Source organism: Amblyomma mixtum, chromosome 2 (assembly GCF_055824585.1).
Source record: "Amblyomma mixtum isolate Tamu chromosome 2, ASM5582458v1, whole genome shotgun sequence".
Taxonomy (NCBI): domain Eukaryota; kingdom Metazoa; phylum Arthropoda; class Arachnida; order Ixodida; family Ixodidae; genus Amblyomma; species Amblyomma mixtum.
The window spans coordinates 253,988,878-254,015,947 of NC_143013.1; the positions used below are offsets into that span (position 1 = coordinate 253,988,878).

The 27,070-nt window shown below is 48.3% G+C and overlaps 1 protein-coding gene and 1 long non-coding RNA gene across 6 annotated transcripts in view; both read left to right on the forward strand.

Moving 5' to 3' along the window:
* Positions 1–3,145: 3,145 nt before the first annotated feature.
* Positions 3,146–6,311, forward strand: LOC149363556 (uncharacterized). Its single transcript, XR_016288573.1, has 3 exons — positions 3,146–3,668; positions 4,264–5,141; positions 6,252–6,311. It is a non-coding gene; the product is annotated as an uncharacterized LOC149363556 (long non-coding RNA).
* A 6,344-nt stretch (positions 6,312–12,655) lies between these two features.
* The window catches only part of LOC149363557 (scoloptoxin SSD14-like), a 37,549-nt gene continuing 23,134 nt past the window's right edge, over positions 12,656–27,070 (forward strand). For 2 of the 5 annotated variants that reach the window (XR_016288574.1, XM_089569947.1), the window contains exons 1-6: positions 12,656–12,916; positions 16,514–16,636; positions 18,639–18,724; positions 19,291–19,380; positions 19,763–19,979; positions 23,286–23,449. Coding sequence is in view for 4 of the 5 variants with exons in the window: in XM_089569947.1 (XP_089426073.1) it covers positions 16,572–16,636; positions 18,639–18,724; positions 19,291–19,380; positions 19,763–19,979; positions 23,286–23,449 (622 nt within the window). In the remaining variant the exon portion in view is untranslated. Of the gene's footprint in view, positions 12,917–16,513; positions 16,637–18,638; positions 18,725–19,290; positions 19,381–19,762; positions 19,980–23,285; positions 23,450–27,070 lie in introns of those variants that run through there. The other 3 variants (XM_089569948.1, XM_089569949.1, XM_089569950.1) reach the window with 3 other exon arrangements.

The following is a 27,070-nucleotide window of genomic DNA, read 5'->3' on the forward strand; positions in this document are numbered from 1 at the left end:
TCCAATATGGTAAGAAAACTCGGAGGAGAAGGAAGAAGAGCCGTAAACCGACGCTCAATTAAGGCCTCTGCCTAAATCTTCGAAAGACTTAGCAAGCTAGTTCAGCAGGTGTCTGAACTATAGGGATCCTGCGTTCATGGCGGTCGGGGTTAGTTTTCTGGACTACAGGTAATTAAATAAAGCACGTCTATTGCCAGATTTAGAAAGGAATTCGGAGTGTTGAGTATCGTACAACTTTTTTGCACGCGATACGGTGCGCTTAAACGTAGCCGCAGTGAACTTATAATCGATCCAGTTTTTGGGGAACTGATTGTGGAGAAGTTCCTTCCATGCAGCCTTTCGGCGCCTATAACTCGAGTGCACTCTGCGTTCCACCAAAGACATGGTGATGTTCCCTTATTGGTCTGTACCGAGAAAACAGGTTTTTTACGAGCTCCGTCCAAAATTGAGCGAATGTGGATGGCGTTGTCCCCACTGTTTGAATTAGATAAAGCTTGAAGATCTGATTTGAGGATATTTTTAAAGCTGTCGTAATTTATGAAGGTGCGCAGGAGGCTGGTAGGAGTTATCAACTGGCACGCTACTTGGAAACTGATCGAAAGGTCACCACTATTCGAGGCCCAGTCAACTGGCGCCCAAGAGGAAACAGTTATTCCAGGGAAGGACAATGTCAGTTCTAACGCTGAAGAGATAGTGCCACAAAGAGGAGCAGTGGAGGCTTGCAACAAAGTGGACATCTGAGATGCCATCACCTGCGAAATGCACGCAGATAGAGTCTCGACTATACGATCCATGGAACTTGCCATTGCTTTCTCCACCGCCGCAGCAATCGCTTGCGACAAGGAGGAATCTACAACGGTTGCATGCCGCGCTGCCACATCTGCATAGCTAAATGCCCTATCTTTGATGACTGCAAAAGCCTCACGTCTTGAACACCTGCGCTTGTCGATTAACTCCAGCATTTGAACTTCTTTAGCCCACGCTGGGCATTCGGAATGGCTTGCTGAGTGTCCACCACCACACAAACAGCGATTCTCGTGTTGAGAAAAACACCCAGCGGGGTAGTGGCTCTCTCCACACACACAGCGACGGAAACTCGATTTACAGGCCTTGGCACTATGGCCAAACCTCCAGCAATTGTGGCACTGTAGGTGCCTGGATGTGAACTGATCAACACGGAAAATCAAAGGACACAAGTCAGCCCCGCAAATGTAGCTATAACTGTCTCCGTTGGTATCTTTGTCCCGTCCATCATTCGACTGCCTCGGTGAATGGAAATCACGACAGCCGAAGTTAGTTTCTCTAGCGTCTCAGACGCGCTTAGTCGTGGGTCTGCACTATGGACTAACCCTTTGGAACACGCCACGTGAGGAGATATGAACGCGCTCACCGGGTGATTGACAAAGGAAGAACACTTGTGTAAGTCAGCCACGCATGCCTGGTCTGGCGATCTGCAAACTATACCGCCACGGCCGAACTGCCGGACGTCAGTGATCCTCGTGTAGTGAGGGGAGGTCGATTTAAGAGCTGCGTGCACAGCTTCGGGGTTATTAAGCTTGATGGAACCCTCATCCGCGGGGAGGAAAGCAACCGGAATGCTGCTTACTCCTCCACGGAAGAAACAGTCAAGGGGTAACTCATCTTGGGAGAGACAAGCCGACCAGGGGGAATTCCCCTGGCCCAGAGAGCTTGTGGACATCAGCCCACAATCCTGCGTTCAGTCACCCTGGAAAGCAGGAAGAGAACGCACGAAACCAAGCAGAAATTCGAGAAATAACGCAGCACCCCCTGGCGAGAGCGCAGGAATGTAGCACGGTCATCTGCGGCGACTGCTGAGAAACGCGCCGCCCGACGAGAAGGACTAAAGAGGAATGCCATTCGAAGAACGAGTATGCGTGGAAAAATAAAAAAAAAGACAGCGCTCTGTAACTAAACACATATGAAGTCACTCTCATGTTCTCTACCTCATTATATCGTGAAATATAAATACCTTACAACAGCTGTCCCTGAATCACGCGCTACACAGTGGGAGGCATCCTGTGAGTTTTTTTTTATTTCCACACTATTTTTTTCTCTTCCTGCGGGACCTATAAAAGAAACCGCCCGAAGGAAAGGGCGAGTACTACGTCATCATACGGCGGTATTCTGTAGACACGCCTTAACCCCTGGCAACTACCCTGTGGAACATTGTAATAAGGGAGTAATTACTCATCGACATCCACACAAGCGCAGCCATACGGCTACAGAGGAAAGCTGTACAGCTTTCTCAGAAACTTCGCAGTTGGAGAAATATTCGTCCTGGTCCGGGGTTCGAACCCGGACCCAGCGTTGACATCCACCGGGGTTCGAATCCGGTGGATGTCAGTGAGTAAGTACTCCCTTATTACAGATCTACTCCACCTTGGGGGCTTTCCCTAAACATCTGACCAACCCTATGAAACAGCGCTTAGTTGGCCCAGTTGGTGCAGATTCCAGAGCAAGATGAGAATACAGCGCGTTGACGCGCGCCCATTCTCGTATCCCGCTTCAACACGCTGTTTCCTGACGTTCTCAAGTTACTACTCCAGAAGTTCCTCAAATAGCTATTGAAACTGTCGTACACGGCAGTCTCCGTCTCCTCCAAAGGAGCCGCACGTGCCATTCGTGCCTCCTCCAAACCCCGTGCCCCCTCCTCCTTTTTACTTGTAATTTGCCCATGCCGACCAATGAGCACTGGCTATAGCCTGCAGCAGAGGAAGTGGGAGCGTTGATGCGGGAGTACGGGGCATTGGGAAGACGGCAAAACGCGTCGAAAATTGCTCTATATACAGAACAGACAGCTTATAACGGCCACAGTTATAACGAACACTCGCATATTACAAACCGAGAGAGTGCTACCGTCAAGAGATGTATAGGGCGATGGCACTGAGCCTCAGATAAAACTAACGACCATGGCTGAGCCACTTGGGGAGAGCGAACGAGAAGGCGCCATAAGCACGCCTCCACTGCTCTGTCAGAACGCGTGCTTTGCCCCAGCTCGATGACCGCAAAGCGTATGCCTTCTCCCGTGACCCCCTCTCCGAAGAACATGGTGACCTAAGAAAAGCAATAACAAGCTCGGCATTCCTAGTCTACACTCCAAACATAAAGGAGTAAAAAGAAAGTAAAGTTGTCCTCCAGCGCACACCCTTTTTAAAGGGTGCCAAAAGACAGCTTATTCCATTTTTACTCCCACATGGGCGTATTCGTGTCAAGAGAGTACCCATCCGCTGGCCGAGCGTGGGCCATAGGGCTACAAGATCACTCAGTGCGTGCGCATGTGCCGGACGGGGAAAGCTTCTAAAAAGTGTGGTGGGCAGGAGAAGGAGGCAGCAAGCTGAAAGCGAAGCTACTTCGCTTAGTCACACAATAACGAATGGCAGCGATATGAGAAGTTTGAATTCCAGCCACGTGCCATACAACACGCTGGCCCAGCCGATAACGTGACGCACGCCGCCTGTCAAGGTCGGGTTCTTCGACTACGCTGTTGTCGCTTGTAGGCAGAATGTAGGCATAGACAGCAAACACTACGTTCTTCGTCTATGTGCGCTGCTCTTTCTTCGTTGCTGCATCTTTCCAGCTTCGATGATATCGCAGGTGATGAAGCCGATCTACCACCAGTTGTCGGGGACGCTTCAATAAGCACTCTGGTATGAAGAACTATCTCTTAGGCCTCGTTCAGGCCTTCGTAATCAGTAGACAAACTTACACGGTACCGTATCTGAAATTAACAAAGACGGAAAAGGAGAAAATAGAAGTCCCCGTACAGGGACCGTATGGCAATCAGCCTAGACAAAGAAGCTGCTCGCCATGGGAGTCCACAACACAGTAGACGAACTGATAGAGACGCACACAACGGCACAGATCGAAAGAATTACTATGACCCCTTCGGGAAGGCAAATATTAAAATCAATCAGGACGAACTACGAGCTCATACGAGGACAAATAGTGTCAATTTCAAGAACATGAAGATGATATGCGCAAAACCTTTGCCCCAAAACATGCGTCGCCAAAGGCGCACAAAGGCGTACTTGTGATGTGCGATGTCAGTGCGCGTTAAAGATACCCAGATGGTCGAAATTATTCCGCAGGCCTCCACTACGGTACCGCTTTCTTCCTTTTTTCTTTCACTCCCTCCTTTATCCTTTCTCTTACGGTGCGGTTCGGGTGTCCATCGAGAAATGTGAGACAGATACTTCGTCCCTTCCTTCCCTCAAAACCAATTTTCATTTTTTTTTTTTTCAGCCGCAGCGCGCCGAGGAAGACAAAGAGTGCCGATCATCTCGCGCTGATTATTTAGCAAGGTCAGCTCTTGACGGGTCAGTAACGCATCTCGTCCCGAATTTCAGTCTGCTGGCGATCTCCAGGTTTCAGCGGTTCCAACACATATCAGCCAGGTTACGCGATCCCTTACTAAATACTACTGATTATCAGCACTTAGCGTATAAATGGAACGTCCGTTCGTGTAAAACCAGGCAGTGTGAGGTATCAATGACGCGACTGCGGTGCAGGATTCCCAATTTAATTTATACCTGTGCAGATGTGGGTGGTCACCGACAAACCTATGTGACTCATGCGGGGACATTGAATCTGTGGACCATTTCCTTCTCTACTGTCCAAAGTTCGCACTTCAGAGAAAGATTTACCTGGAGGTCCCTCTCTCTAGGTTAGGGCTCCCGTTATCTCTGCCAGTGTTGTTATCGTTCGGTGCGAGCGCCAAAGGATTTGCATTGGGTTCAATTTGTGGAAATCTCCATGATTACATAATTGCAACTGGTAGGTTGATTTGCTAACTCCTTTAAAAGTCTTGGATTTTTTTTTGCCAAAATGTTTTTGGTTATTTTACTTCAAATATTCTCCTGTCGTTTTCCATGAATACATTTTTCAAAATTCACGTTTGGCTCCGATATTTTGTCGTAATCATAAAAAAATTTCCTTATTTATACCACTATACCTTGGCCAATCCCCCCCGTGGGCATGTGCCATTACAAAGAGGATGAAGAAGAAGAAGAATCTCGCGCTGCTTTCCGCATTCTAAATAAAGCAAGGCGGCAGATCTCGCTTGCCCAGCGAATCCACGAACGCCGCATGGACGTCAGCCAACGACCTCCGATATCGCCGCGGTAAGTTGACAACTTCGCAGGTCATTCGCCCCCAGGAACTTTAATGTCTGTTCACGTGGTGTACACGACAAGCGTGATCCAAGCCGACATATACGGCGCAGAGAGACCGGAGCAGTAGCCTGCATGCACATGGGAGGCAATCGTCGGCAACGTCCGTGTTAACTAGCATGGAAGATTGAATGAGCAAAAAAAAAAAAAAAGTGTAGGATTTTGACGTAGTTAAACTGAGTAGACGTGCAAAAGCATGTGTTTGGCCTGGTTGACTCATCGTTCTGCTTTGCTGGGTCGTCGGCACAAGGGGGCAGGAGTAAAATGGTGAACAGAACTAGTAGCCAGACCCCCCCCCCCCCCCCCCTACACACACTCACTTTCTTAAAGCAGAAAGTACAAAAATTGCAGTTTTAATCACGCCGCTGAGAGTAAGGTGTCAGCATGAAATGCTTTTCAGGAGCTGCGTAGCACGACAGCAAGCAGATATGGTTCTAGTCGCATCTTTTTTAGCAGATTTCAGCAAGACCCCTTCTATGCTTTGCAGAAGAAGGCAATTAAAGTATGCGGGTTCAGTGCTCCAGGTGAAGTTCTTCGGTACGTCGGCGTCATGACACCTCGCTGGCATTGATTCGGCGGGCTTTGTTAAGGTGGAGTCGCTGGAAACTGCAGCAGCACTGGGTTCGGACTTGTGATTTCTAGATCAAGTAGGCTCGGAGGGCACTGTTGAGCATGTACAGCCTTTGTCAGAAGTAAATTGCCCACGGGGTTTGCTTCAAAATCATGCAGGGGGGTTCCGCTAGCTTTCATGGAAGTCATTGTAACCTTCATGTGATTTGCAACGCTGGGGATGCATTACGAGGATTAGGGTGTGGCTCGGAAGCATACCCCCGGGGCTTCAAACTTTTGACAACGGGTGCACCTTTCGAATTCTGTGCCGGAGCGTGACACCTAAGAGGGGCTACCATGCCAGGAAGGCACTGCAGCGCGTTGCTAAAAAGAGTCTCGCGATCTATTATTCTTTTCTTTTGCATGTAGCAGGTAGTGGGTGTTATATTTTAGCCACAAGAATTCTCGGTTGACTCGGTGTTCTTTCTATTTTTGTCGGCCGCGTTTATCAAGGACAAGAGTGTTGGATGAAGGCGCCTGTGAATACCTGGTGCGCCAGTCTGCAAGGGTTGAGTGAGTATATACATATGCATCCCAGGTAACACTAAAACGTTATAATAACGCCATTTTTTGAAGTCAACGTTAATACATTGTTCTTAATGTGATTTCTTTTCTAACTTTTCCGAAATGTTACACTCAAACGGTAATAATGCTTTTGCAGCATTATTAAAACCTCTATATAAGAAACAAACAGCCTTAAAATAACAATTTTGAAAAAGCGCACTTAGTAGTTTTTATATTAAGCACATGCACACTTCAATATACTTCTATAAACTCTAAGTGAATAAACTCAATAAATTTCATTAAACTCTTAAGTGAAATGTACTACAAAGGCGGCAATAAAGGGGTACAGCACAGCTAAAACTAAAAGGTATATGCTTATATACCTTATATACTGCTTGTCGGTAGCTTATATGCTACCGACAAGCAGTGTCCCAAAAAGTGTTAGTGGTGAAATATTAACAAGCAAAGTTTTTTAAAGAATTTGGATATGTGAATAATGTATGGCTGGTTCGAAACCATGACGTTTAGTTGCAAAGTTCGGTCAGTTGAGTTTATTATTACCTCCTGAAAAGTAGAACAAAGCTCTCGAACAGTGCTTAAATTAAGTGCTTCATGTAAGCGTTCGTTCGTCTGTAACGTCTTCCTAATGTTATAAGTTAGTGCTCTATAAAAATTACTTAAACATACTTGTAACGTTAAGGAGGTGTTTTGTTGTGACTGCAATATAGCCATGGTCACTGTTCTAATGTTGAACATGAATAGTTAACTGTACAGCAAGCTTCATATCTTATGTAATTGCCTGTTACACCTGTGCTTGTTTTTAAGTATAATCGCCAGTTCTATATGGAACATAAATATTTCGAACATAAAGTATATATTAAATGCCAAGTTACAATGTTTTACAAATGTTTTTTTTTTACTATAGTTAATATTTAGTTTCATCTAAAACGTTCTGCAAACGTTTTTAACACAACAAATGTGTTATATGTTAAATTTTAACTTGAAGTTAACGTTATCCCGGAACAAATAATGTTATTTCATCATTCATAACAAACAAGTAACGTTGTAGTAACGTTTTGCGCTACCTGGGATGGCCGTCAGCATTCACACGTTACCAAAAGAGGTTCGATCTCTGGGCAGCTCAACTAAAAAAAATGTTTGATGGTTCAGTCGAGCGACCGGATGATTGTTATGGTCACTTGATACTTCTCCAGTGGGCAATGATTCTTCTGACTGCCCTGCTCCCTGTGGCAATATATAACATAGTCTCTTCTTCACCCTGCTGTCACCGACGTAGTTGGAAGACCAGCTCACACTTGAGCTGCGATCCTAATAAAATAACGACCCTCTCTTTTACGTAACCGTAAGGGAGATTTTGTGCGCTATTCATAGAAATAATGCGAATTGGAGTCGCGTCGACTGCGGACAGTGTTCTACCTGAGGACAGCTCAGAAACATTAACAATCATGATACCCTGTGGAACACGCGCTAACCACCTACAAAAGCTTAAAATTTGTGTCTAAATTAATTCTTCCTAGGTGCAGCAATACATAATTCGATCTTCCTGTCTGCTTCGCTTCATTAAACCCATTCTTTTTTTTTTCGTGGAGCTCTACGTGGCATAACGATCTCTCTATGCATATGCAAATGTTCTGCCATGGCGACAGCTAGTCAGACAACGGCTTGCATCCTCCTGTTACGCGCTGCGCATTTGGGTACAAGTTTCGGGGCACCTTTATGACCAACTGGTGATCAAAAAATCCTAAACTCTGCGCCCGATATGACCCCTGCACCAGAGCTCGCAGGTTATATTTCTGATTGCAGGGAAAACTCCCACGTTCTTTTCGGCACGCATATACTATAGCTTGTTTCATTAATTGCCCTTGAAAAAAATCAACGCAACGAACTTGCGATAATTTACCGTATGTGAAGAAAGTGTCAAAGACCCTATGAATCTAAATATTTTTTAATTGTTTATTGCGGCATTTTACACCGCTGAAAGCCGTAAAGTCAGGAAGGTGTGGAAGGCCTTCGTCCTAGCCTCTCAGGACTTTAGACTTCATTGGCTCCAAACTACACGGCTCAAAAATAGGCCCTGCTGTCCGGAAGACTTTTCACCGAGGCTGTATGCATACCACTCAAGGTGCAAGACGTGCGTGGTTGAATCCAATGCCGTTCTGCTGGTTCACTTATCCACTGGAAGTCAAACACTGACCTCTACTCACCATCTTGAAATCAGCGCCTGTGTCATTATACTCATTATAATCATTATACTTCTGCGTCGCTCTGCTTTGTTCCCAGCCCGTTGGTTGAAGAGTCGTCCAATAACCAAATTCTATGAGTTAAAACTTCGAAGCTTAGAACCAATGGCTGAGATTGACTACCGGACAGTTCCCTAATCTCAGTGGTCATGGCGTTCGGCGGGTCAAGTCCCGACCATGGCGGCCGCGCTTAATTCGCCGAGGGCCAGCCGCAATATACGTACGAGGTCTGTTAGAAAAGTATCCGACCTTTGGCCGAAGAAAAAAAACTGGCATAACTGGAGCGTTAGAAACATAATAACCTTCAAAGTAGTCTCCTTGGGGCTCCATATGCATCTCCCAGCGGTGCTGCCATTGTTGGAAGTATTCCGAAAAGACCCTTTTCGGAATGGAATTTAGCTCTGCTGTCGTTGCAGCCATAATGTCCTTTTTTTTCTGAAATCGCGCTCCTTTCAATGACCTCTTGATTTTAGGAAACAGCCGGAAGTCGTAGGGGGACATATCAGGAGAGTAAGGAGCCTGTTGAACTACAGGAGTCTGGTTTTTCGCCAGAAAAGTCTGAATCAAATGCGAGGAATGTGCAGGAGCAATGCCGCGAGGGATGCGCCAATTTCTTGTTGACCTTAATTCCGGTCTCTTGCGCCGCACAGCACCACGTAGGCGATGGAGGACATCCCTGTAGTACTGTTTAGTCATTCTTTGACCCTGTGGGGTGCGTACTCGTGGTGTGCCACACAGAGGGAGTCAAAAAAGCAGTCAGCATCACTTTGACATTGCGGCGCACTTGTCGGGCCTTCTTTGGTCTTGGTGACGTGGAATGCGTCCTCTGTGACGACTGGGATTTGGTTTCCGGGTCGTACCCGTACACCCAAGACTCGTCACTAGTGATTACGGCGTCGGTGAAGTCAGGGTAACTGTTTGTGGAATCCAGCATCTCCTGTGAGACTTCAACACGCAGCTGCTTTTTCTCCACCGTCAGCAGCTTCGGCACGAATTTCGCCGCAACTCTCTCCATGGCCAAATCTTCGGTGATAATGGAATGTGCAGAAAAATTGCTGATGTCCACCTCTTCCGCAATTTCTCGGATAGTCACACAACAGTCCCGCATCACCACAGCGTTCACTTCGGCAATTACCTGGTCATTTCGGCATGTTGATGGCCGGCCGGAGCGTGGCTCTCTCTCCACGGATGTGCGGCCGTCTTTAAACCAGTTGCACCACCGCTTAATCTGTGTGCTGCTCACAGCATCATCACCGAAAGCCGTCTGAACATTTCGAATAATTTCCACTTGGCTATCGCCAAGTTTCTGGCAAAATTTGAGGTAGTAGCGCTGCTCCTCTCGCTCCGCCATTTTCCTTGCAACAAAAAACCGACGAGAGCACTGCGCACTGTCTCACTCAAACGCTGCTTCCCAGCGACTGACGCTATCGGCAGGCGGGAAAAAATTCGTGCATGCGCACGAGGGTTCAAGGTCGGCTGCTGTAAGCGCGCTTGTTTCATATCCGTCAGGTGTTCGCAAAAAAAAATAAAGTCGGATACTTTTCTAACAGACCTCGTATACCCGTGTGCCGAGCGATGTCATTGCGCGTCCAAGGACCCCCAGAATCAGATGGTCGAAATTAACTCGGAGCCCTCATTACGGTTCCTATTTCTCTCTACCTCCTTTCCCTTTTAGTGCATTAGAATTACTGCCCTCACTTTTGCACAATCTGTTTGTCGATCAGGTCTGGCCGCCAATCTGCAATCTCCGTGCGCTTGAGAAAACCGAACAGTTATTTCCCTAGCTTTGTGTTTAACAGACGTTTGGAGTGGAACGTCCTTCGTTAAAGGCTAGAAGGAAAACAACAAAGAACAGATAGCCTAATAGTGTTGATTAGGTAAAACATATCTTGCTAATGTCTGTTATTTAGTTGTTTTTTTTTACTTCACGGTAGTAAGTAGCAACATTTCCTCAAACTGTCTGTCCGAAAGAGCCCTGCGATGCGGCGAAGCAAATGAAAAAAGCCCCCCTAAAGGAGCACGTAAACGAGCAAGTTGACGCGTTCATCAAAATATAAGAGTCAAGCACAGTCACGTCGACTCTAGGATCCTCGAGGTATAGTTAAAAAAGTTAAGTTTCACAAGCGCCTCTTGAGAACTACGGGTTGTTGATGTGTTGCTCCTCCAAACGAAATTAATTCTTCCGTTGATGCACTTGACGCTACCAGCGCTGATGACCCCATTGACCCGCGTATGAACGAGTGTGTAACCTTTACCGTGCTTAGAAATTAAAGAAATAATCTGTAAGCTCCTGAGCATGAAGACTAAATCTCTTCCATTTCTATTGGCAACCACCGAACTTGACTCACCTCCACCCTCCAGAATCCTGCACCCACCATAAAACAACCTACCTACACACTACAGAAGCTTCACTTACTACCCACTGTTCACCTGCATATCCAGAAGGCCCTACTGTTGTGATTATACTTCTGGCCACGTGGGCCCGATCAAGCAGCAACCGTGAACAATCGACGAGGCCAACAACCGCGCGACGGCGGCGGTGCAGTGTAGTGCTTGTGATGCCCCCCCCCCCCCCCTCATGAATTAGGGCAGCGGACTTCCTTGAGCGGAGGTGACCACGGCAGCAGCGACGAAGGCCGAAGATGCGAAGGGGGGTGACAAGGGCATTGACAGCGGCAAACAGCAGCGGAAGCAGCGGCGACGTGGCGGCGCCAGTCAGGCCGAGTTTACCATAGGGTCGCCGGACGACGGAGTGGTGCTACGCACATTCAAGCTGTTGCTGTTAATTGAAGACGGCTGTGTCCTCGACAGAGGTCTCGTGTTCTGGACATCCGGCGGGGAAGCACGTTCGTTAACCTGCTGGTAGACTGCGGGAGATTCATTTCCAGCCGTGTTTGATTACTCAGCCTTTACCCCTTCCCATCGACCGAGCTGCGAGAGAGCGGAACAGCCAGCACCGCCCCTGCCATGGGTGGTAGCACCAGCGTCCACTGCTGTCCATCCGATTGGACAGTGCTCTTCGAACTTCATTCCCCAGTCAATGATCTGGGGAATCTGAACCCTATTTAACTCGGCTGTGAGTGTGGCCGAGAAAAGCCTATTAACTCCTGTCGACTCCGGTTGACGAAGAAGTTCCCTTCCACTGTGAGTCACTCTCAGTGACTCCCAGTGTAAATAGTTGTAAATAATGTAAATAAACAGTGTAAATAATGTAAATAGTTGTATAAAGTTTTCTTTGCCTTCCTCCTAACCCAGTCTCCCATCCTCCTCGTCCCATCACCGGTCCGGCCATGCTACCCGGGTCGCAACACTACCAAACACCCATCCATTCTCTTCCACCGTACAGATGCCTTCACTCACGAGAAGTCGACAGTTCTATGACGCAACGGGAAGGTGATAATGAACTTGAACAACCACTGCTGTGCAGATTTGTCGCACCATATCTTAGGCAAAAAAGATCGCCTGTGCATTTTTTCTTCACTCCTTCCTTCACGGCGCAGATGTGCACCGAGTATACGCCGTTCCTATCCTGTACATAGTCGGCACCGACGTCATAGCAGCCACCATCTCTCGGTCTAGAAAGCGCAGTGAAAGCTTGGACGTTTCCATAATCCATGGTTCGCCAACCGGTTCTCGCGTACACTGTGGAGGCTAGCTTGGATGCAACCAAAGATTGCGCCCGTGATGTCGTATGAAAACCAGCTATCTGCATTTACATTTTAGTGCATAAATGCATTCTATGCGGCTCGCAAGTCGGATTTCGTCCGTAATTTGCCAGCATTTTTTTCTCGGTGCTTCCTGAGCACACCTGGTTCCCGGTTCAAGCTTAGCTGGATGGTATAGCGTCTACACCATACACAGCCACTGTCGGTATTACCGATGTTATCTATATTAGATGGGCTTGGAAACGAACAAGACGTACCAGACCAAGTGGACAGAACACAGGGGTTATAGGGAATGCATGGGAATGCAGAAAAGTTATTGGGAATGCAGAAAGGTTATGCAGAAAAGCATTTTTACACCAGTTGCGCACCTAGCGTTTCGCTGGTGTATATGCATTTCGTTCTTGCGATGTCATCCACGCAGTGCTGGCGTCGGCGCCCGTCACCAGGTGACTGCTGGGCCCCCTGGCGGCGGTGGCGGGCGTAGCTGGCTCCTCCTCTGCTCCCTGGGCGCCGCTGGGCTGGTCGAGCTAAGCCTCATCCTGGCCGTGGTGTACGCGCGGCGACTGAGCGCAGGCGGCGACGGCGACTTCGTCTTCCGCGTGTCCGAAGAACAGCTGCGCCTCGTCACTCCCTACACCAACCACACCACCGTGGCCGACGTGCCCGAGATATGCGGCGCCATACCCAGGTGGAGTCACAGCCTCATTCTGTATACTGCGGACACTAGCTATAACGACCCTGCTTTATTCGAAGCTTTTTTAAGCTTATCACCCGAAGATGCAGAAGGGATGGATAGGTTGGTGTGTGTTTATGCTTTTATACTGCTGACTTTTGTTGCGGAATCAACACTACGCTAGGTGGGAGCGATTCCGCGGAGCACCAGAGAGCCCCAACTGCGCATGCGCGAGGAGCGAGTGTGAGACAGTTACTGCGTAACTTCCTTTCCTCAAATACAATTTTCAATTTCTTCATTACGGCTCCCCTTTCTCTTTCTTCTTTCACTCCGACTTCCTCCCTTCCTGTACGGTGTGGTTCAGGTGTCCATCGAGACGACAGAGAATTACTGCGCCATTCCCTTTCCCCAAAAATCGTTGCGTTCAAAGGGCAAGGCACCGCGCCGAACGGGTGGTGGCGTTCCGTGGACTACCTGGCAGGGCTACAACACGCTGTTAATTATCACGCAATTACTATTAGTCATTAATCAATAATTAGCCATTAAATAGTAATATGTAATTACTTAGTAATTAGTGCTTAATTATGTGTGTCGTCAAACATTGGCGACGTCACTAGTGCCACAGAGGCAGTCAAAGTGGTGCGGAAAACGCTTTCGCCTCTACGCACTTCAGACAAAATGTCCCCTGAGATGCCGCCGCTGCTGCGATTGCCGCGCCGTTGCTTCCACAATTCTACTCGGGATGGCCATTGGTCAAACCACAGACAATTTTTTAAGCCATGGTTTCACCGGCGATAACTCTAAGCCGTTGGCGTAGAAACCGAAATCTGCTTCTCCTTCTCCCCGCTGGCCGCAAAGAATGCTCTATTCAGGTGTGCCTCTGCCGTAAGATAAAAGCTTCGTCAAAAAAGTGTGCAGCCCAAGGGGTTTGCTACTAGGCCATGCTGTGTTACTCGTTTTGCATCGCTAGCGCTCGGAACCTCTTGAAGATCAATGAACTCTTCGTCATCTCACCTACGAAGTGAATACTTCCATGGAGGCTACAGGTAAAAGCGAACACGTTGACGTATTTTATTCTGACAAAGCTTGCACAAGTGTTTCAGGAAGTGCAGGTTATCGCTGACGCATGTGCCATCTCTGACCGTGGCTTCCATTCGGCCGGATAGTTGGCACGCTCACTGAGTTGAGGGTGGGAGTCCGTTATACCTGGGATTGGGTTTGATTGAATCTGAGACTTTTCCTCTCATAACCTGTCGCTACTTTTCAGCATCGTAGGAATGCGGAAAGTCTATAGGCGTTTCTTAATTTGGTTCATTTTATACTCTTTATAGTAGAGAGTGGACGCAAGATTGACGCCATGGTGGAAAATATTCGGTGCCCTACCTCAACCTCGTCCTAAATTTGCCTTAAGCGGAAATGAATGCAAAAGTGCATGCATGCACACACGCCCGATTATTTGCGGTGCACTTCCGGGGTACTTTACTGGCACTCTTACTGTCCGTTTCTTTCTGTCTTATCCTGTGTGTGTGCCTTTTTGCGCCGTTAAAATTTTGTATCCGGGGTACTTGTCCCGGTACAATGGGCAAACCAGTGAAGCCCAGCTAGCCTGAATGGCGAAGCCCGCAAGCGGTTATGCCTATTTGCTTTCCCTCTGCGCACATGCATGGAGCCAGCGGTGCCGGAAGTATCGCGCCCGCGAGCTAATATTCTCCGTTCGACTATGCGCTTTATTATCATGGATAGATAACACTGTGGCCACAGGAATTAAGGAGTCGGAAAGGATGAGGGGCCAGGGAAGTCAACAGGACCTTATCTTAGTCGCGTCAAACCCACCGGTAGATGCAGCGGGCATTATCAACGGGTAATGTTGTCCCGTTGTCAAGCATCCGGTCGTTTTAAGCTTTTCTTTTTTTTTTTTGGTAACGCCGAGGAACTCCTGGTATGTATTTACCACAGTTATGAGGCTGTGCCCTTTGTTGTTACCCAAATGGTGGTCGCATGGAAGATTTCATGTCGCACTGACGGCTTCGAGGTGAAGCGAACGATTGCAGTAGATCACGTTGACCTGTATTTTTGTCCAATTCGGATACCCTCTCGGCGCTGGCACCGCCGTTCGGCGAGCTACTGTTCCTGTTTAAATGGCCGCCGCATGATGGCGCTTGACGCGCAACAACAGGATCAAGGGCAGGGTGACGATGACGGCTTGGCAATGTAGAGACATAGAGAATGAGTATTCCTTTAAATGTAAAGTTCGGTGCCTCGTTCCCACTGCTCTGGAAGCGCATTTTTGACTTCCGAACAGGATGTGGACTGGAGTGTCGAAAGAGGAAAAGTTTTTCCAGCTGTTTCGAATCGTGAATACCGGACGGGCAGAAAGAAAGTGCGGTCTAAACGGAAATCCGTAACACAGGTCCATAGCCACTGAGGACTGTCAGTTTAGCTCAAGCAGTGTGCCTCTCAACTATGGAACAGAGCGCGACTCAGGTGCAAAGGACGGATAGTATACGGGAGAAGCGTTGGGCTGCTTAAAACACCTCCTTTATCCTATGTCACGCTGGACAAATTCTGACACGGGGGTTCGCCAACTTGCATGCCCAAGTTCCAGCGTTACTCAGATACAAAGTATACACTTTAAGCCGGAAAATACTAAACGTGCCACAAATTACACCTTTGGGTTTAGAGTGCAGGAATTCCGCCTAAGAAGTTTGCAGTCTACCACAGACGCACTCTTCAGCGTTACTGGACCTCATGCTGTTCGTTGAGTCGAGTCGCAACGCCTATATGACTCGCTCAATGGACGTACTCGTATGCAAGAGCGACGCTATGCAATCGGTTTTGTGAGCGGATCAATTTAAAGCAGCAGATTAGCAGATTAACAGCTTGCAGTGCTCGGGACATTACTAATATGTTAACATTAGAAGGATTTGTGCAAGTGGAAATGGCAACCGCCGTCACGAGGGACGCTAGACGCGCTGTGAACCTTGCGACGTCATATCACAACCTGCCCACCATGGAAGGTGGCAGTGAATGACTGGTTGCGAGAGGTTGCTCATGAAGAGCAACCTGGGTCCCACAAGCCCTGCCGGTGGTTTTGCTTCAAACCGCGACCTGCCGGGGCAGTGGCGCATCACTTAGACACTGCACCATTGCGCCAGGAGTGACATGATCACTACCACGGATCTATGAATCTAAATAGATAATGACCAATTGCTCATATATGGGCATTTTCTACACCACGATCAGCAGCAAGAGGAAATGCTAACGTATTCAAACGATCTAGGAATTTTTAGGCCTAGGAATTTTTATCATTCTGCTGACACAAAACTGCTTATATATCAAGGAAGGTGCTACGTGGGCTATAGTTAGTCTTACCCTTCGTAAGCGAAGAACAAGCCACCGCAAAAATGGAAACGACGTATCATCGTTAAACCTTCTAGTTTTGTTCACGGGTCGTTACTGCAAAATGTTTTGCTTTGTTATCCCACCTTCACTACTTAGGCAGTTGAAAAGCGCATTTTAAAATAGAAAGTTGATAGTTGTGCGAGGTGAGAATGCGCGTTCGTGCGCTCGCTCTGTTGCCCGTTATCAAGAGGGGTGCCCGTTTATCCGCAGGAAGGTGTACGGTCGCCAGGGCTCGGCCGCCGACTGCGCGGTGGCCTTTGCGCTCTGCATGGCTGTGGTGGCGCCGCACCGCGTCGGCCTGGCGGGAGGCTTCTTCGCCACCGTCTACGACAGGTATGTTGGGCGGTCTTCCACAGCGCGGCGCTGTCTGCGCGCATTGCGCGGCTCCCCCCTGCTCCCCCCTACTTGGTCGCCGTCTCAGTGCGATTGCGCATGCGCAGCAGGCAGTGCAGCAGACGACGACGCTGTGCCCAGCGTTGCTATTGGCTGCGCCGTCGGCCAAAGACTCCCAGTAGACCTTGCGAAAGCGCGTGACTTCCGGCACTTTCTGGCGTGCCGCTCGTATAGCGAGGGCCTCTCCGGAGTTTTCCTTCCTCCATGATGCGCGTATTACATCCGGAACTACGATGTTGCGCTACACTATACACAGAAGACGTGGCCACAGGAAACAACGAAGCATAGACATGTGTTTGTGTTTCATTAACTTTTCCTGTGGCGACGTTCTCTGCGTTTACTATACAGCGCAACATCTTCAAGCTCCAGATGTCACATCAACTATATTGCATCCAGACGCTTTTCGGAGAACTCGTTGTTATCACATGGACAATCAGAAGCAGACGCGTGAGAACGATATCCCTGCTATAAGGGTTTTTTTCAGCCTCGTTGTTGAGAAGAGGGTAAACAATAGGTGATCCTGTTTCATGCAAATACGGACTTACCCAGCGAGGCGAACACAGGAACTTAGGTAAAAAATTGGCAGTGGTTTAGCACTGGTTGAACCTGGAGGATTGCGAAAGCAACGAAGAGAGAGAGAGAGGCGATGGAGAGCGCCCCGGCACACCTGCCCCCGGCGCTGGCCTTTCGTCAGCTCCGCGAAATGGCTCGGCGACTCGCGTAGTGTTGCTTTCGCAACAAAATAAGGCTGTTTGCCTGCATGAGGAGAGGAGCGGTGTGCAGTACGAAAGCCAACAGTCTACAAGCTCCAGCGCTGCCTGTCGCAGTATAGTATACGGTAAATAAATACAAAAAAGGGATTTCCTGCATTAGTGGCTTATGCGGCCAGAGGACTAGCTGCGTCATCGCCGTCGCCATGTCTATGGTAAGACAATATCATTCATTGATATCTAATGCTCCTTGCTATCAAATTCAATTCCATATAACGGCAGCTAGGCTTAGTTGTTATGAAAGTGATTTTTTTTTTTCAGAATTAGCTTTAAAGGATGCACTGAGAACAACTCCATACAATTTGTAACAAGGTACCCATGTGGGCTAGTTGGTGTACTTACATCAGACATAACTTCACCAGCGAAAGAACGAGAACACAGGACAACAGAAGAACACAGGACAACGCTGGACAAACAACTGAAGTTTAATCGAGAAACGGCCAACCTAGGTCACCAGAAGACGCATGCGTATCAGACACACCAAACAAAACAAACAGATACATCTGTTTTGTTTGTTTGTTTTGTTTGGTGTGTCTGATACGCATGCGTCTTCTGGTGACCTAGGTTGGCCGTTTCTCGATTAAACTTCAGTTGTTTGTCCAACGTTGTCCTGTGTTCTTCTTCTCGTGTCTCGTTCTTTCGCTGGTGAAGTTATGTCTCCATACAATTTACCGTACACACTCGTGCATGACCTGCTCCCGAACTTGGCACCCAAAAATTTGAAATAATAAAAAGTAGGCAAAGATCTATTGCGTTTTAACTATGTTTAGTTTCCGCACCAGGCACGCTCCGCGGAGGCGAACTACACAGCAACCTAATTTTATACTGACATTAAAGTACGATTGATGGCCGCGACATCTTTCGGCAGGGAAGCGAGCCGAAAAGTAGGCGAGGCGACGGCCGTTTTGCACCGACAGCCGTTTGTCTCACGCGCGAAGTACGGTTTCAAACCGTCCGCAAAATCGGCATTGAGGTTCAGCGTCAAATCGCGTCGTTATACGATTCTGATCTGGAATAACTGCGGTTGATGTTGCGTTTGTCAGTAAAGTGTTCTACCAGCCTGTGTTATGGCGGGGCAGTTCCCGCCGGTCACCGTATAATCCAGATTTTCAACGTTATTTAAAGTCTTGCATCAGCCAAAGCATCCACGTACGCGCATGTTGTCGACGCAGGAAGTCCAAGGAGGTGGTCGTCCTCGACGCGCACCCGTCGGCTCCGCTCAACATCAGCGATGTTGAAGACGTCAACGCTTCGAGTCGTAAGAACACTCCAACAACACGCGTTAAAGCGCGTGCGCGCAATCTGTGAGTGCTGAAGACACGTGATGTACAGTCGGGGATACGAAAGTCTGTGAACCACGTGTTCCTCAAACGAAACCGATAGTTCTGCTGTTAACCGATAGCTGGAAAAAAATACTTGCGGAGATGAAATAGCCAAAATTTTGAGTTTCTACTCTACAAATGTGGCCTCCAACCACCGGTTACCTAATAGCAGTACCTATCGGCTTCGTTTGAGGAACACATGGTCCATAAACTTTTGTCCCTGACTGTACAATACAGCGTGCAGGACACGGCGTGCCTGTGCGCTCGCCTTTGCCCGTGGCGTTCGAGGTCTGCCTCTGCATATGTTCAAATAGGGCAATAGTGCCAAAAACGGTTTCATCAAGGCATACATAGAAGTCTGTTCTAATAGAACAAATTGGATCAGACGGTTCTGATAAGACATACGTGATCATACGCGGCTAAATCTATTCTCTAAAAAGCACGTGCTCATATATGAACCTCTTTTTCCTAAACTACATTTTCTGTTCTCCTTGTATATAAGGTCAACACTGTTCTCCAATCCTGGTTGAAGCCCCGGCCTGCACTGCGGATGCATTGAGACGAACGGATGTATTCAGACTGCATAATACAGGTTTCTTTACATTGTCATAGATTCATGTCACGGAACTTTACACGGACCTGGGATCGTGCTCTTTATGAATGCGTAATTCTCAACCAATGAGCTTCCGACTTGCGACTGCGTCACCACCCGTGCATAAAGCAGCAGTAGCGTGTGGTGGGGCGCATGAAGTTTGCGTTGTTACTCTCTCAGCAGTCTCATGTTTTGTGCGAAATATGACGCACTGATTAGTGATGTTTCGGTTTTCCTGTATTCGTTTTCATTCTCTTTTGGCAATCGCCTGCATGGATCTGTAGAGATCTGCAGTATGTAATGAATAAATGAACAAACGAACAAATGCTACTATTTACCTCGATAGTATTAAACACCGCATTAATCTGGATCCGGCCCGCAGCCACAGCGGCTTCGAGCGCAGTTGGCGGCAAGTCCGTGGCCACCCCGGGTTACGTTCCGGGGCTCGAAGCCCTGCACGCCCGGTACGGCCGGCTGTCCTGGACCTCGCTCTTTGAGGACGCCATCTCGTTGGCGCATTTCGGCTTCCCCGTTTACCCGGAGCTGGCCGCCACACTGGCTCGCTTCCGGGACACCATCGCCCACAGGCGCACTCTCAAGTGAGCCCGGGCGCTGCCGAGCGCCTCAACGTACGCTCTCATCCTCATCATCATCATCATTATCCTGCTTCTCATACATATCTAAAGAAAAAACTAGCGACGCTGCACATCATCCACCAAGAGCATGCCGGGAAGGTATGGTTTCGTACTTGGCTTGGATAGTGTTGGGCCGAAAACGAGGATCCAGAAGTACTAATACGACTTTTCCGAGACAGACCTCCGAGGAATGCTTTGCTAACTTCTGCACGAGCCTAATACCGAACAGTAACTCATGCTAAAGTTCTTAAATAAGTTAAAAACTTTATATTAACAGTCTTTAACCTGCACAGGATGGAGAGCATTGCGGGTGCGGCGGCTAGATCTAGCCGCTGTATTGCGGCGCAGTCATGATTCCGCTGCAGAATCCACTTTTTCGGCCCGACACGTCTCCTTCCCGGCATACCCTTTTGGTATGAAGCGCTGTTTAAGAAATTCGCACAGATGATTGCGCAACATTTCTCTCTAGGTAATTTTGAGAAACCCTATTCATGTTGCGCACACAGCAGAACAAGTTGTTAAACGTCATTGTTTGCACAAAAAGAAAACGGAATAGCGGCTCTCGCTTGCTGCATCAGCCGAGCGCTATGACCCTGTCCTACTTCATGGCTGTGGACGCGTGCTATCAAAGCTGATTTCTTCTTCTCGTCGACCCACTCAACTCTCTCCCATCCCGGCTAGGTTTCCATTCCGTTGAAATCCACTATGTCACCCTGTCAGACCGATACTCAACGCCTGATTAACCTACCAGTATAGGCTCGTTGTAATTCAAAAAGGTCGCACCAGTAATTTTTATTTCTTTAAAATTAGTATCTCAAATTCATTTACGATGCCGGTTAAACCACGTATTTATGTGAATACTGAATTTTTGTCTCGCATTTTGAACCTGAAATGTGTGCTCATAATTTGCAACCCACTAACTGCTTATTTTCGTAATTTTGATGTGTTTTAAACTTGCATGTTACTTTTCACTCCTCCTCCTCTATTTAGCACCCTCAGTTCGTATTTAAGTGAGTAAATAAAACTGCCTCTATTTCATTTCTTTCATATTTGCATCACTGCTAATTTGAAATTATTACCTAAAATACTATTGGCTAGCTTTTAAATTATTTCTTTAGTGACACCATAAAACTGTATTTTTTATTCAAATATTGTACTGACATTATGTGCATCCAGATTTTTTTTTTGTACGTTTTGTACGGCTTCTGAGACTAAATGCTTAACGTTTTACTTCTGTATTTTGATGACGAGAATTCAAACACATTTTACGCTGTCCAACTCAATGTAGAAGTCTTATGTTAAGCAATGTTTTGCTGCAATTTTCAAACGCATTTAAAACTACAGAATCCGTGTCCAGATCCGACCTTAGGTAGATGAACCGTGTCTATAGCTATCCTGATAGCTTAGCTACTGCTTTTGGTGCTGTAATTACCTATTCCAGCTTCGAATAACTGCCACAGCTTGCTTGTATTTCCTAAAGTACAGGGTCGTACAATATGAAAGGGAACACGCGAACGTTCGGCCGCCGCCCTTAGCGAAAAGCTGATGTCGAGAGCCGGCGAGAATGGACGGCACCATTGCATGTTCGGAGAGCAGCCGACCGTATTTTCCGCGCATGCGCCTTTGCCGCCGATTGCCGCCGGTTATCGGCGGCAGCGCTTCGCGAAGCGTGGCAGCCACGCTTTCGCGTGTTCCCTTTCATATTGACCAACACTGCGCACCCCACCTGACACAAAGCGTACTGCTGTAATACTACAGTTTGGAAAAGATGTGATGTGGTCACCATCGTTTCCCGATTTCAGCTCAGAGTGTCTCTAGAGAACACGCAGGCAGTTCTAGTACGGTGTCCCCAGATACCAATTCCCCCCCCCCCCCCCCCACCCCTTTACTGTTGCTCTGTAATGCTTGCTCTTCCGCAATAAACATTATTATGTGGTGAAGCACGCTTCTTGTGTCGGGCTCTTAGGGAGCAGGCGACCTGTAATTCCTTGCCGTCCCCACGAGCCTATTTTATTTCCTTTTGCGTGGGCACGCCTCTCCGTTATGTAAAAGTAAAGAAACCAAAATTCTCGGTAGTTCCCCGCCGTATCCTGCCAAGAAACAGCGACAACAGCCGATGGGCTGCTGGCTATGCTGCCCACGGACACAGCCTTGCTGCCAGAACACTACATCCAGCACTTCACCAAAATTTTTACCACACAACACACAAGAGGATTATGATAACTGAAGTATGTCGCTATGCTTAGACAGGTTACGCTATGAAGGTCTTTGTCAAGCGCCAAATTCAGCAAAGCGATTGTTTGTGGCTGGTCCTGTGTCAGAAAAAGAGCAAAAAAGAGTGGTAGGATTTTCACATAGTTAAAGCGAGTAGGCGTGCGAAAGCAGGGGACCTTGATGTCATCCTAAGGTCATCCTCAAGGTCTGACTACAGTTCCCGCGGTGCTCCTCCGAACTTACCCGAGATTCCTCCCATTGGCTGTAGCTGGAGCGACGCTCCTCCGAACTGACCCGAGCTTACCCGAGTTACTCCGAGGCTGCAGAGAAGATTTTTGGGTGGAACATAGGTGGAACCGCGTTAAGTAGTGCTTTCGCACTAAAGACGCCTTGAACCAGAATTCTGTTGTGTGGTCTGAAATCCAGAAAAATTGGCTGTGGTTTTGCTCTGGTTAAACCTGGTAGAGTAGTGAAAGGTACATACCCTGGCTACGCTTACGTTTCGCTTGAAAGTAAGACACACGGTTTACGTAACGGCTCGAACTTTATGCTAATGAAGACGCTCCGGTGGTCAGTAAAGTAGTGAGACTTGCGCACAACCGACGAGGCGGCCGGCGTCTGCTCCGCCGTCGGCGTAACGGCGAGGCGCGCGGCGCGCACACCAGCTGCGTGCTCTGACGTCACTCCGCGCATGCGCACAGCTGGGCGGAGCATGGTGCCACGGCTCAGTGTGCAGCCACGCTGACCTCGAGAAGCGGCTGGCGTAGTGTAGCTCTCGCTACAAAATATTGTATACGGTAGCCCCTCCCCCTAAATGCATGCGTACCCGGGCCCATCATGCCCATATATGGCGAGACATAACACATTCTCGAAAAAAACTCACAAGACGGCCCACTTGGACCAAACCTTAACTGGCCAGTGGTAGACATTGGTGTTATCTTCTACAATACATTACCACGCTCTTAACCCTAAGTAAGCTTTCTGACACAACTACCGCTGTGACATGGAGTATGAAAAAAAGGTCCCAAGACTGCCCACCTCTCTTTTGGAGCACAGGCAGATCTTCTGGAACCAGCAGACAGGGGAGGTGTATCGCGAGAACGAGACGCTCCGGCAGCCGGCGCTGGGCCGAACCCTGTCCCGGGTGGCACGAGAGGGATCAGCAGCGCTCAGCCAGGGGTCACTCACCAAGCAATTCATCCGAGACCTCGAGGAACGTGGTACGCGGGCATACGGCTTCTCGGAGATTAGACACTCGTTGCGCATCGCAGCAGTGGGCGCTGAACTATTTAGCTCGCCCGCTAGCACGAGGACAATTGTGCAGCCTGAAAAACCGCATATGAGTGCGCCATAGTTATATAGTTATGAGTGCAGTTAAGTTACTCGTTATTCTTTTTCACTATGTCGTTTTAATAGACCCTTGTTAAAAACATCCCGTAACGCCGCCCAAATCTGTGCTCTGCTGTTGTGTGGCTGTGTGATTTTTTCGCCCTGGTGTATTTCCCTGCGTGTTCTTTTTAATGCGTTTGTATAAGATACTCCTCTTTTCGTAAAAAGTCCGTGACTTGTGTGCGTGTGCGTCTTGCACGTATTGTGTGTGTGTGCATGCATGCTTGCGGGTTTATGCGTGCGTGTGTGCGCGCGAGCATGTGCGCGCGTGCGTGTATGTGCGTATGTAAGTACGTAGGCGTGTGGATGCGTGCGTGCGCGCGCGTGTGCGTATGTGTGTGCTTTCATGGCAACATTGCGCGGCAACAAAAAATGGCAACATTTGCAGATAACACATGCAAGAAGTCAGCCAATTTAAAACACAAAACAAAAATAAGGCCACACTTTGTATGGGACAGCTAAATAAAGTACCGACTTCTCTCAATATCATGAACAAAACAAAAGTCCAAAATAAACGTGCACGTCGACCTACGCAAGCGAAAAAAAATTTAAAATGCAGCACCTCCTCTGTCAAATATAACAGAACATAGGTTCCCATCAAATAGAGAATTCAAATTAATGCAAACAAAAAAAATTGTAGTCAAAAAATGGCATTACCAGACGATAAACATTCATTATGCAGCTGTGCATATGGCTACTTTCGTATTTAAACCAGACAAAAGCAAATAGGGTAGCTACTAGATAAAACCGTTCTTATATACTTTTGGATTTTGAGAATACGGGAGAGATCGATGGTGAAAAGAAATATTGAGACTATCTTATGTGGAAGTAGTCGCGTACGCGATAATTATGAATTTTAACCATAGTGGGTAAGATATGTTTATTAGTCAAGCACTCTACACGTGAAGATTTATAACCTGCCCTTACAACCAATTCTGCAACGCACATTTCTCGCATCAAATCCTGTTATCACCTGTGCCATTTTTTTCAATTTGGAATATTCTAGTGACAGCTGTACGCGTAACGTTCGGTGAAATCCTATTGTCGTTGTCCTGGCCATGTCTGTGTCGTCGCTGGCTGTACGCTGCCTCCTGTACTGGGGGAGAAAGTAGGCTGCAGCCGAGTACAGCTGATCGACCGCAGCTGTGTGCCCAATAAATATATAGACGGGCCGCACTTGGCTGATCTCACTATTGTGGACACGACGAAGCATGGTGCATGAATGACGCTTTATTCAAGAAGGCGAGCGGTTATATAGGCAAGCGGTTAGATAACAGAAATGGGGGCGGCTTCTGTCCGGCTAGGCGCTTGTGCATGACTTGCACTACGTCACATCTCCCCTCTCTCTTTTTTTTTATCGTCGAAACAAGCAGAGTTTCAGAACTCAGGCGCCGGGTATCTTCGTGGTGGTTGGCGCTTCCGTTCACTCCTGCGGAGTTCTGTAGATTCGGATGTCCCTGTACTGTCTGGGACTCCCACAGCTGGCAGCGGCGCGGGAGTCTCGTGGTCTGGAGACGATGCAGGAGGAGCCGGATTGAGGTGTTCTCTTGTGCGCTGAAACTGTTGACCCTCTTCCGTTTTGACGATGTAGGCACGAGGAGTCTCAGCCCGCTGTACGACCGTGACAGGGGACCATGATCCCACTTCTGACACCATGTGGACACGACGAAGCATGGTGCATGAATGACGCTTTATTCAAGAAGGCGAGCGGTTATATAGGCAAGCGGTTAGATAACAGAAATAGGGGCGGCTTCTGTCCGGCAAGGCGCGTGTGCATGACTTGCACTACGTCACAACTACACTTTTTTTTTCATCTAGACAGTTCAAAGAAAGTGGTAGGCATATTTGTTACAGTAGGCTACAAAGAAGCAGCCAAAATCGTGGCTGAGTGACTCGAGGCGCTACGCTCGGTTCTGGCAGGCGGTGGGTGTGTAATCTGCTGGGAGTTTCCGCTTGGATTCCATCAGGTTCGCACCCTCGGCCGGTGGGATGACGGCATGCTGCCACTCTCGCTTCCAAGGAAGGGGGGGTTAAAGTGTGTCGTCGCTGGCTGTACATTGCCTCCTGTATTGGGGGCTAAAGTAGGCTGCAGCCGAGTGCAGCTGACCGACCGGCAGCTGTGTGCTCAATAAATGCATAGACGGGCCGCACTTGGCTGATCTCGCTACACTTTTTTTTTATCGAGACTGTTCAAAGAAACTGGTAGACATATTTGTAACAGTAAGCTACAAAGAAGCAGCCAAAATCGTGGCTGAGTGACTCGAGGCGCTACGCTCGGTTCTGGCAGGCGGTGGGTGTGTAATCTGCTGGTAGTTTCCGCTTGGATTCCATCAGGTTCGCACCCTCGGCCGGTGGGATGACGGCATGCTGCCACTCTCGCTTCCAAGGAAGGGGGGGTTAAAGTGTGTCGTCGCTGGCTGTACATTGCCTCCTGTATTGGGGGCTAAAGTAGGCTGCAGCCGAGTGCAGCTGACCGACCGGCAGCTGTGTGCTTAATAAATGAATAGACGGGCCGCACTTGGCTGATCTCGCTACACTTTTTTTTTATCTAGACTGTTCAGAGAAACTGGTAGACATATTTGTAACAGTAAGCTACAAAGAAGCAGCCAAAATCGTGGCTGAGTGACTCGAGGCGCTACGCTCGGTTCTGGCAGGCGGTGGGTGTGTAATCTGCTGGGAGTTTCCGCTTGGATTCCATCAGGTTCGCACCCTCGGCCGGTGGGATGACGGCATGCTGCCACTCTCGCTTCCAAGGAAGGGGGGGGTTAAAGTGTGTCGTCGCTGGCTGTACATTGCCTCCTGTATTGGGGGCTAAAGTAGGCTGCAGCCGAGTGCAGCTGACCGACCGGCAGCTGTGTGCTCAATAAATGAATAGACGGGCCGCACTTGGCTGATCTCGCTACACTTTTTTTTTATCTAGACTGTTCAAAGAAACTGGTAGACATATTTGTAACAGTAAGCTACAAAGAAGCAGCCAAAATCGTGGCTGAGTGACTCGAGGCGCTACGCTCGGTTCTGGCAGGCGGTGGGTGTGTAATCTGCTGGGAGTTTCCGCTTGGATTCCATCAGGTTCGCACCCTCGGCCGGTGGGATGACGGCATGCTGCCACTCTCGCTTCCAAGGAAGGGGGAGTTAAAGTGTGTCGTCGCTGGCTGTACATTGCCTCCTGTATTTTGGGCTAAAGTAGGCTGCAGCCGAGTGCAGCTGACCGACCGGCAGCTGTGTGCTCAATAAATGAATAGACGGGCCGCACTTGGCTGATCTCGCTACACTTTTTTTTTTATCTAGACTGTTCAAAGAAACTGGTAGACATATTTGTAACAGTAAGTGTTACGTCCTTTATTGCTGGTGGCAGGGTACAGACTGGCGGGAAAGCCGCCAACACGTGACACATGGTAGCTCAGGGTTGCTTGGCCCTAAAGATTGTCCCGCTATAACACTCCTCCCCCCTA